The sequence below is a fragment of the Sphaeramia orbicularis genome, chromosome 7 (genome assembly GCF_902148855.1).
Source record: "Sphaeramia orbicularis chromosome 7, fSphaOr1.1, whole genome shotgun sequence".
In the NCBI taxonomy this organism is placed as follows: Eukaryota; Metazoa; Chordata; class Actinopteri; order Kurtiformes; family Apogonidae; genus Sphaeramia; species Sphaeramia orbicularis.
The window spans coordinates 47,373,656-47,386,522 of NC_043963.1; the positions used below are offsets into that span (position 1 = coordinate 47,373,656).

Here is a 12,867-nt window from a genome sequence, read left to right on the forward strand (position 1 = left end):
AAATTATTATTATTATCTGGTGCTCAGGCCCTAATAACCTGGAGTGTTTACTACTGGGGCTACACATAGTGTGGGTGAAGGCCTTATTGTTTTTGCTTGGAGGAAATTAAGACACGTTTCAAGGGCCTAATGTTTGAACAACACAGAAAGAAATTCACAAAAATCTATCAAAACAAATTGTACAGTACAAGGATCTTGGTCATAGTTCTACTGACAAGGCTAAAAAGTGCTAGGGCCCCAGCATGTATGATGTATCAGGTCCAGACTTACACAAAGGTCTGTTACACCCAACGAAGAGACCACCAGTTAGCTCTGAATATGCAGTTTTTGGTCTTTTCTGCCCCTTTAATAAAACTTTTGTCAGTATCATCTATGAAAGATGTCAACAATAATAAATTAGCAAATTTTCATTGAACAGCCTTGTTGAGCCGCATTATGTAATAAATTCCCATTATGTAATAAAAGTTCAAAATGTAATAAGAATGTCATGTCATCTTGTAATAAAGCTGCATTATGTAATAACCTGACATTTTTTAATAAACCACCTCAATGCGTTATGTAGTAAATTTTTTCGCATTATATAGTAAGTTATTACAATTTGAGAAATTTATTACCTCCGCCAAGGAGGTTATGTTTTTGCCAGGGTTTGTTTGTTTGTTTGTTTGTTTGTTTGTTTGTTTGTTTGTTTGTTTGTCTGTCCGTTAGTGTGCAACATAACTCAAAAAGTTACGGACAGATTTGGATGAAATTTTCAGGGTTTGTTGGAAATAGGATAAGGAAGAAATGATTAAATTTTGGTGGTGATCGGGGGTGGGGGGGCCCTCGGGGGGGGGGGGGGGGGGGGCACTGATCAGCCTTGGCGGAGGTCTGCGCTCTCCGAGTGCTTCTAGTTACAAAATGCACTTGACACATTTTTATTTTCAGGAAAATGGACTGGAGCTTATCTCTATGACTGTGACATAAATAAATAAAACACCCAATAAATGTTTGCTGTTCAATCTGAGGGTGTCAAAGAACATTTTTCCAAGATCATAAGATACTGAATCAGACACAACTGACACGACAATATAATAACAATGTGCTAAATTAATCTTTAAACTGTGTAGTTAAAGTTCTGATTACATTACCTGTAGCTCCTGTGACTAATTTGTTCTAAATTGCTCTGAAATTATATTAATTTGGATTGTTATTACAAAATGAACCATGTTATCACATTTTTTTAAAAATAAAAATGTGTCAAGTGCATTTTGTAATAAATTTCTCAAATTGTAATAACTTACTACATAGTGTGAAAAAATTTACTATAAAATGCGTCAGCTTATTACATAATGTGGCTTTATTACAAGATGCCGTGACATTCTTATTACATTTTGAACTTTTATTATATAATAGGAATTTATTACATAATGCAGCTCAACAAGCCTTTATATGGTGACAAAGGGAATTTTAATTTTGCCAGACAGATCAATAACACCTCATCCTAAAAAAACACACAAAAAACTTTTTGTTGATTTATTTGCAATATTAGCTCCTTTTTTTCCTAAGAATTTTCTGCAACTGCATCACCATTAAATGAAACACCCCGTGTTTTCTAGTTAGATCTACATAGATAATGGACACTGGGGGTGATACTTTAGTCCCAGCAGGCTAAAGTCACCTGCCCACCAGCAATAAACCCCTGAAATGTATAACACCTTGATATGTGCAATGTCCATGCAACTTAATTCAAAAATGTAAAGAGTAAAAATGGTGGCAAGCATCATTTGTTATTCACTGTTCCATTGTGAAAATGTTTCTAACTTGGTTGGAAATAACTACAGCAGTGAATTCACAGCCACGTGAACATGCACTAAAGATAGTGTGGGTTAGATTTACAGTCATATGACAACACTAGTATTAGGAAAGCAAAGTAAAAGCTCTACCTCCAGCCTTTCTTCTTTATGATATTTCCCAAGACAACTTCAGCCCTGAGAAAGAAGATTTGTAAAAGAAGACAGATCTCTGCTTTGAATATGTGGCTTTGGAATAGAGGTGGCAGAGGTATAAACTTAGAAAGGACTAAAAGGAGCTGCATATACTGTATGTAGAGAAAGACTGACATGTCATGTACAATATGTCACTAGAGGGAATAGTGAGCAAGGTTATAATAGTTTTGGTTTATTCATTATAGTTTAGTTTTATTTAGTTTTGACTTTTTTTTCTCCAATTCAGTTTGTTTTAATTAGTTTATAGAGCAGGTTTGCTAGTTTTATAAGTTTTTGTTTTTTTCTAAATGCTTAGTTTTCATTTAGTTTTAGTATGAGTTTTAGTTTTTCATATCTTTTATCGTATTCAAATTAATCCCATACAGGACTCTGCTGCTTTCTCCCAGCTGTAGTCTCCATGTTTCCAGGTAGAGTGGGGACCAGAAGCCGACCCTAAACAACAAGTAATGGACCATGAAGTGTCGTATGGTGGCACCAGCTAAAATTACTTGAGCAAAATAAATCAATTTCATATCAATCTGACATTAACAAAGACAAAAACGAAAAGGATATTATACATAATTTTATACGTTTTTGTTCATTTTGGAAGCAGAAAATACAGTTTCAGCAAGTTATCGTTTTTTCTTCTAAATATAGTTTTTATTTCTTTCGGTTAACACAAATATTTTTTTCAATTCTAGTTTTCATCATTTTGTTAGTTTTTGTTAACGATAATAACCTTGGTAATAAGTCAAACTAGCCTTGAGTCTGCTGGTCTAAGTTCACCAGGATACCACTGGGTTCAGACTATTATGTAACAGTTGTGACCTTGTTCAGACAAAAACATATTTTAGCACAGCTATTGATAAAACAAACAGTATGGAAAACAGAGATGTTCTGTGGTTTTACAGTGTCTAAAAAATGAACTATAATGTAAACTATAGAGTAATGCAGCACAAGACAACAGTTATTTTGACAGACCAAGTTTCTGTTTGAAGCAGAAAACACATGTTTACTGAAAACAATACATGTTTACACCTTAGATAAACCAGTGGAAGTATTCTGGTGTACAACTCCCCCCTGCTGTTGACAGATGGACTCATTTTTGAATGTGTGTGTAACCCCTTTAAGGAGTATCTTTACTTCATCACTTGAGCCTGTTTACATCCACACTAATAATCCGATTGTTATCCGATTTCTGGAGTTATCAGATTATCTAAGTGACTATGTAAACAGTATAATCAGATATGTTTTTATCAGATAACAGCAGTGATTATGACAGATTAACACACCTGGATTTCTCAGTACTCTGTTGTCTTCCTCCATGTATACAGGTTAATCCGATTTCTTTTTTTTTTTTTACATCTGCACATGTGTAAATACAAGTATCCATGGAGAATGGAAGTTACGTAGTCAAACATGAGCGGAAGACAATAACTGAATGTTTAAGTCTACGATCAGTAAGTATGTACGTACTCCAAAAGAAATCCCATAATGGAATGGTGCGTCTAAACGAGGGTTTTTGACTATCACATGTCTTAAGTGCATGTAAATGCATCAGATCTGATTATTACAATTATCTTATTACTCCCAGTTATCAGACTTTTATGGTCATGTAAACAGGCTCATTAACAGGAGAGGTTTGTGATAATCATATGCTGATGTGTATGGGCCTATACTCACTTTCCAGCAGCGTACAGCTCAGCTGTGTCAAAAAGATTGATTCCATTTTCATATGCCAAAGTCACTAGTTCCTCTGCCACCTTAAACAGCAAGACGGGAAATTACTGAATATGCAATGAAGTAGCTTTAATTTAAGACATAAGTTGTAATAATAATAATAATAATAATAATAATAATAATAATAACAATAATAATGATAATAATGTGTCTAAAAATGTGTACACTTGACAAGAAATCATCTTCAACCAATAAACCACAGTGGTTTTCGGAAAATTAGTTTTAATTGAATAAAAAAGCTATTTTTATTTAAAGTATACTTAAAACTTGGCAAGCCACTGTTATTAAAGTCTTTTTACTTTCATCCATCTTGCTGAGCATCTGGAAGTAAAAATTCAGTTTTTATGTTTTCATATTTTCTGTCCTTTTCAGACAGTGGTCAGTAGTTGCCAGGTAGCATGGCTCTGCAAGATTTTCTCTTTTTCTCATTAAGAATTATTCTTGGATGTTTCAGTTTCCAAGAGACATTATCAATGACTTCAGACTAAAATGCCTGTAGATGCAACTGGGCGGACCAACAACCAATCAGAGCTAGGACACAAGAAAGAGGTAAGTTAAACTCACCCAGTCCTTTTGACTGAAACTGGCTGTCCCTGGCTAATTAACTATCAATAAACCTCTTCAAGATCTGAGTATCAGAAACAGTCCAATCTTTCATTCTGTCAACACATTTACTTTGTAAAATTATATATTATATTTCTGCAAGTGTTCCTACCTCATCTGTGATCTGGCCTCCAAAGGTAACCCACGTTCCTGTGCAAAAAAGTTCATCAAAATTATGACACTGTGTGAGAACTTCACATGCATATTATAAAAACCAGCAGTATGGTGTCCATATGTGCTAAAAGATAACAGACCAGTGACCCTGGAGTAAGAAAAGAACCTTTATTAGCACTCACTCTCCTCTTCAGCTCATGTTGCACTTGTTTGAGTATTTCTCAAGCACCAGTTTTAAAAGATTCATTTTTCTGGTTGAGGATTGTTTTAATATCTCTAATGATCCAAGGTTTGTTATTGGAACAACATACAGTCTTTGTAGGTCTAACAGTGTCATTGCATAAGTTGATGTAATTAATAAAACCTGTTAATATCTGTACTGTCCTCTTGTTTCCAACAGAACATTCCATTCAGTGCTTTCAAAACATTCTCTTCGAGCTTCAGTTGCCTCAGGTGTCCATTTCCTGACAGTTGGGGTAGTTTCAGGATCTCTCTGTACAAGATTTGAAACATGACTGTAGAAATATCAGGTTATGGTCTGATCTGCCAAGTGGAGCCTTTTTGACATTAGCATACTCAGGGTATGAGTTCTCAGAAAAACAGAGGGAGCGGGTTTTTTTTCTTTTTTTTTTATCACGAAAAAACAAGCAGTCAACAGGGCTAATTCTTTTTTAAGTTAATGGTAGGCCTTATTACATGTTGAGCAGCTGAACATTCATCTTTAATGCAAACTAAAAATACACGAAGCATTTAATTTTCTGCAACGGCCACACCTGCGATATGGGAGATGGTCTAATCTAATTAAGTTTCAGGACTGTGGACACGCCAACATGGGAGAGGATTTATGACGGACGGGCAACTCAGTCAGACTGTGAAACATAACATAAAACCTAATCGATTAAGAGTTCACATCATGTCACAATAATTCATCTAATTAGACTAAGTAAACAGTTTGCTCTGATGTCGGACTTCATGTGTTGAACATGTACATTGGCGCCTGCAGACATGTGCGTCCGTATGACCTGCTGTGAGTACCTCGCACGAACTGAGCGACATTTGAGAGAGAGACACTGATCTATACAGAGAAAGATAGGTAAGGTATTTAATGTACTTATGTGCATGGGGACATTCCCGAATTCTGAGACTGTGGACAGTACGGGTCAGGTGGAAGTTAGTGCCAGTACTGTTGGATAAAGGTGTAAGTCAGTCACTACCTGCCTGTAATTTCATTTGGTTTTTAATCATTGATGGGGTTGTTGCCCCCAAGAATGAAATTCATTCAGCAGAAGTAGAGGTAAAAATCAGAGGGGGGGTTGTTGATCCCCACCATTCCCCTCAACAAATTGCACCCTGGGCATACTGGGATAGCAGATCAAGGGTCTTGTTTTCTTTGGTTAGCAGTTAACAATTGTGTGAATTAAATCAGGTGGAAGGAGAGGGTGGGATGTTTGAAATCAACAGATTATACCAGTGTTTTTCAACCTTAGGGTCAGGACCCCACGTGGGCTCACCTGGAATTCAAATGGGGTCACCTGATATTTCTAGAAATTGATTGAAATAAAACAAGAGACTTACCAATAAAAAATATATGGTGAGTTGACAGAGACATTCCCAATCCATAAAAGACATGACAAACTGTGAAGCTGAAACTGAAGCACTGTGGTACTCTTTATCTGTCAAATGTTCATTGTGGTTGCTTTCAGATGCTGCAGCTCTTTCATAATTCATAGTTTGAGTTTTTGTTTTTTCAATATTAATTGTCAGCCTTGTAAATCCAAGCTGGACTGACTGTACATATCCTGACCAAGGAAAATCAAATTCTCACTTTGTGCAGTAATCTGAACTTGGCTTTTCTGCCTCCGTCCATAATAATATACATTATATAGCCTAAATGTCATCTAAAATTAACATTTATTTGCAACATAGTATAGCAAACTATTACATGATCAAAAACAAATTAATTTTAGCAAAAAAAAAGTCTCTGTTTTGAATGTCTGGGGTTGCTAGAAATTTGTGATGTTAAAATGGAGTCACGAGCCAAAAAAGGTTGGGAACCACTGGATTATGCTATAAATGCATCAGGATGTTGGTTTTGTCTGTCCTGGAAAACATCACATGCTATGGACACCACCGCTCTGGGTTGAATGTAAACAAGGATGGAAATGATGTGAAAACTCCCTTGGAACATAATAAGGTCTGAGACCAACTGTTAAAACACTGGTCAGGTTCAACAAAAACACAGTCAAATGAGGTCGACAAAGAAGCCACCTGTGGCAGAAGCTGAACTCTTAATGTTTCTAAACCTATTTTATGTAGTTTTTATTGGGTTTTTAATTGAGGGTCTTTAAACCTTTTCTTTTATTTTCTGTTCTTTTCTTTTCTTTGTTTTTTTAATGGGCTGTCTATGAAAGACAAGACACCATTAAGGTCGGCTCCAAAACAGTAGGAGTCCAGCTAAGGGACTTGGATTCTTTGTGGAAGAAGCAGGTGTTCCAGAAAACCAGGAGAACATTAAGCCAAGCAGACCATGTCCTCAAAGACAGATTTAGTTGAATGCCGTCAGGAGACATTACTATGAGCCTCAGAGGGAAACAAATACATACACTAACTCATTTCCTCCCTCTGCCATCAGGCTGGTCACTGAGTCAGGGTAGTAGTCGGTTTGAATAGCCTGGATTGTGCCTTTTGACTTACTTGTGTATTTTTATTTATTTATTTATTTTTTTAATCTTGGATGTAACTATTGAAATAACTTTAATAATTACAGTCTCCGGTCTCAGGATTTGGGTACCAAAAGTCAGAACAGGACTGGGAAAGAAAGCGTTTCCTTATAGATCCTTATAGACGGAGATAAAACTGGAGCTGGTCTCTGTAAATACATCCAAAGTCATTTTAAATGAATGGAAAAAGGATAAATCTGGATGTAGATGTTTTTCAAACTGACTGAATCTGGTTCTGCTTTAAGATGATTTTAAGGAACATTTCTGTTGAATCATGCTGAATCCTGGTAAATCCATAGAGTCTAAAGTGAAACACATGAGACTATACTCACAATAGACCTTAGTTTTTAGTCGTGCCTCCAACTCATCCATCTTATTTTGTGAATTAACATTTCCCATAAAAACTGCAGAAAAAGCTTCCATCTCCATCTTCTGGCCTTTAGCTTCGCACCAACCTGTGCATCCACTTTGAGGATGAAGACCTGTGTTGCAGCCTCAGTTGGTAAAGCCTTGAGTAAAATCTTGTTGCATAGGTTTGGTCAATTGTATGAAAAAAAGTATTATATTATTCAAAAATTTCCATGAGTTTGTTAGGAGCTGAAGAGGTTTCCTGCCATTTCAGAAGGTGTGTCATTATTCACTGTTATCCTCCCAGTTCACTGTGATGCATCATATTGTACTTTATTGGACTGTCAGCTTAAAGACATTTCCACCATCTTTTGTGTTGTAGAAAATCTCAAATAAATCATTAAGATTTTAATTTTTACTACAATTGTACATTAGCTGCAAACATCATCATCAGTCACTGAATAATCATTATGGATATTGATCCTGAAAAACCAAGTCTGTCAATGTGTAGTACCTTTGTTTACTCACCTAGTCCTAGACAGGATACCCTCAGTCCTGATTTGCCTAGATTTCTGTTAGCAAAAACAAACAAAAAAAAAAAGACAGTGAAAACAGTTGGTTAGAAAAGAAATATAATGATCGTTCATTCATTTATTCATAGAAATTCCTTTGTTCTTGCTATTCCAAGATTTTGTTGGGTCATTTTCTCAAATGCAATATAAACTAAAATCTGTGATTTTGAAGCAAAGATTTCCATTGTTATCACTGACCAACTTCATATTTTGTAAATATAAGCACATTTAGATTTAGATTTAGTTAGGACAAAGTAGGTTTGTGGCAGTTTGAGCAGCTCAACAATGTTAAGTGTTATTAATAATGAACAAAATTTGCATTTGGTCACAGCAAACATGCACTTTTTAACTGAAAATACTAATAGTCAAGCACATGTACCTAAATATGTACTAAAATACAGTGCTACAATGTACAGCAGTAGCCAACTAAATGTGTGTTTTGACAAACAGGAGGAAAACTCCAAGGCACTCTGTTTAAGTATTAAAATGCCTTATTCTCAAGACATGGTCATGTGTAGACCTTTAGAAAACATTTCAACATGTTTCAGCTTCAAGCCTTCATCAGGAAGTTTGATGCCGTGAGAATAAAGGCATTTTAATACTTAAAGAGAGTGCCTTGAGGTTTTCTACTTGTTTGTCATCTACTTTATGAATCCCTTTTTCCAAAGAGCGCCTTAAATAAACTTTTTTGAGTCCTAGTAGCATTCCTTCCCATGATTTTTTTTTAAAAAAAATGTATGTTATATTTGCTACCTATAATATTGTAATAGTGTTGAAGCATTTTCATTATATTTCATTCGGTTATTGAAAAATGTGCAGCATTTGATGCGTTTAATTTATTAGATGTTTTCCAGATATCTACCCTTGTGTGTATATATTCAACATGTAACATGGAAAATATTAGAGATGTGAAAAGCATGTATCTGTGTGAACACGTGGAAAACTTGGGAACTTAATATGTATTTTTTCTGTGACACAGTGGTAAACATATCTGTCTCAAATGCATCCATGTGTATTATAGGTATCAACATCTAGACATTTACAAAATAGAGTCAGTGAAAATACTGAAAATCTTTCATTTAAAAAAAAGTTCATTCATTTAAATAAAGGTTTGAATAAAATACAGACTACTTTTTAAATATATTTTATAAGATATCCAAACTTTATGGAAGTAGTGCAGTACAGTAACAGTTATGAGATGAGGAGGTGCATAGTGGAACAAAACAGCAGCAGATATGACAACAGTGCTATGTGTTATAGTGTAGAAGACAGTCAGCAGCACATGTGACAAATATCACAGATTGTAAATGAACCAAGTTTTATGTGCAAAACAACTGAGGCAAATATACCATAATTTGTATTTGCCAATTTTTTGAAAATTATTGTCTGTGGATCCTGTCGGTAGCATTTGTGAATGAAAAATTAACCCACAAAGACCCACTTCAGAAGAAGTACAGAACTTGTGCAAAAACAAAAATATGGATTTAACTCATAAAGACCCAAACAGCCACCAACGACCAAAATCATCTACTGATCTAAAATGTTTTCTAACTTCTGAACCAATGAACTGATCAATCCATGTAAATAATCAGTGTATAATGCAGTTTGTCATCTTTTCAGGGTCATCAGATATGACCCATTTGGACATTCAGAGGCCGTAGTTAATGTAGAAACACTGTCATCTTCTTCAACATTGATTCACCAGTAAAACCCATAGAGTTGGATCAATGACAGTGGATGGAGACACTTGTTTTTAAGTTCAGTTATTGATGTATTTGCTGAAAAAAATCACTTTTTCTTCAGTTTTCGTTGTTTCTGATTTAATAACCCCCAACTATAATCTGAGGGTTTATGAACATCTACATGATCAGTGAATTGAATGTAGGAAAATACATGGTTTTCAATGAAAAAACACAAAATACAAACAATATTATAATAAATAGAGATAAATTACTTAAGAAGGTTAAATCTAGAGACAAATTTATCTGGGAGCTGCCACATAAGTAGCATTGGGTCTTTATGGGTTAATGGGTCCTCCCATACCTCACATGGTCTATTGAAGTGTGGGGAATGGTTACCAATGCACCATAAATCCATTAGTCATATTACAGGAACGAGCAGTACGGGTCATACATAAGGTTGGATTTCTAGAACACACTCATAATCTCTTTATTCAGTCAAAACTATTAAAAATCCATGATCTTGTAAAATATTATACAGCAATAACTTTATTTAAAGCATTCAATAAATTACTACCAAGTAATATATAAAAAAACTTCACAATTCGGAAGAGTACTCATAATTTGAGAGGCTTTGGAGATTTCACATTACCCAAATTTCGAACCACTCGTAAACGCTTTTGTGTGTCTGTATGTGGAGTCAAACTTTGGAACAGTCTGGACATCCAACACAAGCAATGCCAAAATATCCACCGATTTAAACTGTTATACAAAAATATGGTCTGGTCCCAGTATAAAGATGGAAGGTCTTAAAACTGATGTTCCATCTATATTCTGTCTTAAATGTTCATGTGTGCTTGTTGTTCCACATCTAGTTGGTCTGTGTTTGTCCATTACCATCTGGTATTGTTCTTACCATCGCTGGTATGTGCTGCCCTTTACCATTAGTGCTATTGTAGTTTTTTGTTTGTTTGTTTTCTTACCATTGTTGGTCTGTAATTATTGCTGTTCTTTACCACTTGTGGTATTGCAGTATTTTTGTTTTTTTGTTTTTACCATTGTTGGTATGTAATTATTATCATGTAAGTTGATGGTTAACTGTTACCATGGTAACACCACCAGGAATGTACTTTGTTTCTATTTTTTTTTCCCACACAGTTTGGTTATGCAATGTAAATACTGTCAAATGAGTTCATTCTAATTTGGTATAGGCCTATTTTGTTCTATTTTGTCCATTGCTCTGGCTTAAAGTCGAAGGACAGGAGTGAGTATTTAAAATGTTATGTTAAGTTATTTGATGATGAGAGTGGGGGTGGGATTAAATATGTTTTTCTTCTTCCCACTCCTTTTTGAGCATAAATGAATGATTTTTTTCTTTTTTTGTGTGTGAATTTGTTTGTATTCTATAAATGCTCAAAATAAACAATGAATGAAAAATGAATGAAATGTAATGTTTAATATGATGTTTGTTTTGTTTCTTGACTGTATTGACCTTGGTTTACCTGCCATTCTAACGCCACCAAAAATAATAGTGAGTGTAATTCTATAAACCACCCTTACATCTATGTAAAGGTAGAACCATTTTTATGAGTAAAACTGACCTCACCCACCTGTAAATCATGCCAGTGGCATAAGATGTGCTTTCCCTGAGTGAAATGTTGTTCACTCGTAGGAAATCCTCCAGGTTTTTTAGCTGAGCAGCAGCACGTACCTCCCTTAGGCGCTGAAACTCTGCTAACTGACTTGTGCGCCGCTGTCGTTCTTCTTGCTCCAGTGTTTGTTCAGATAAGAAACAGCTCAAGCCACTGCGCACACTCTCACTCATGGATGACAGTGACAGTGTCTTGCCCCCAGATCCTCCACTTCCACCACTGATGCTACTACTTCGACATATCCCAGTGTTGTCACGATTCACTGGTGGAACCGCTCCATTTCCCCCAGGCTTAGACAACTGGAATTTAACAACAGGAATATTTACTTGGCAAGAAAACTTATAAACTTAATATTCAGAGTTGGCAAAAGCATCCAGATGTTTCACTCCAGAAGAAGTACAGAACTTGTGCAAAAACAGAAATATGGATTTAACCCATAAAGACCCAAACAGCCAAAGACGACCAAAACCATCTACTGATCTAAAAGGTTTAATACATTCTGATCCACTAATCCTATCAATGCATGCAATTAATTGGTGAAAAATACAGTTTGTCATCGTTTCATTGTTATCAGATATGACCCTCTTGGACGTTCAAAGGCTCCATAGTTACCGTGGAAACACCATCATCTTCTACAACATTGATTCACCAGTAAAACCCATGGAGCTGGATCAATGACAGTGGATGGAGACACTTCTTTTTATATTCGGTTGATTATGTATTTGCTAAAAAAGTCCTCTTTTCTTCAGTTTTCTCTGTTTTTGATTTAATAACCCTCAATTTTAATCTGACCTTTTATGAACATCTACATGATCAGTGAATTAAACATAGGAAAATACCTGATGTTCACTGAAAAAGGCAAAATACAGAGGATAATATTATAATAAATGGTGGTAAATTACTTAAGAAAAGTTAAACACAGAAGACAAAAATATTTAGGAACTGCCACAAAAGTAACACTGGGTCTTTATGGGTTAACATCTTTGCTGCGGTGAAAATAAAATAAATAAATAAATAAATAATAATAATAATAATAATAATAATTTTTTTTTAAAACTGACCAATGGCCCTGTATCTCACCGGCATGTTCTATTAAGAATCAATAACAACTTGAATTTGTGCAGTTGTCAGGTTCTGTTCTATGTTAGAGTCCTGTGGTGTTGATGCAGGAGCTCAATCCTCCGTTAGAAGTGGGTGGTACTTTCACTGGAGGAGAACTCCATAGTTTTGGAGAACAACATTGTTGAAATGTAGACATTGGTGACCTTGAGTTTGACCCTTCAAGGTCACTCAAGGTCAAAGGCCATGGGCCTAAATGAAAGTCCATATACGACTTCCTATCAGTGCTCAATAGTATCTATATTGATATCTGTAACCAGTTCCATGTTATGAACCATCTAAATATGGACCATTACAAGTAAAGACAAATTTGTAATATTTCAAAAATTCGTCAAAAAAAAACGAAGTATCTCAAA

At 35.3% G+C, this 12,867-nt stretch overlaps 1 protein-coding gene across 1 annotated transcript in view; it reads right to left on the bottom strand.

The window, feature by feature from the left end:
- The window catches only part of LOC115422628 (voltage-gated potassium channel subunit beta-2-like), a 35,307-nt gene that overhangs the window by 20,454 nt on the left and 1,986 nt on the right, over positions 1-12,867 (bottom strand). The window contains exons 2-6 of the mRNA XM_030139052.1: positions 11,351-11,691; positions 8,018-8,061; positions 4,420-4,457; positions 3,648-3,727; positions 1,923-1,967 (exon numbers count right to left, since the gene is read on the bottom strand). Coding sequence (XP_029994912.1) covers positions 1,923-1,967; positions 3,648-3,727; positions 4,420-4,457; positions 8,018-8,061; positions 11,351-11,691 — 548 coding nt within the window. The remainder of the gene's footprint in view (positions 1-1,922; positions 1,968-3,647; positions 3,728-4,419; positions 4,458-8,017; positions 8,062-11,350; positions 11,692-12,867) is intronic.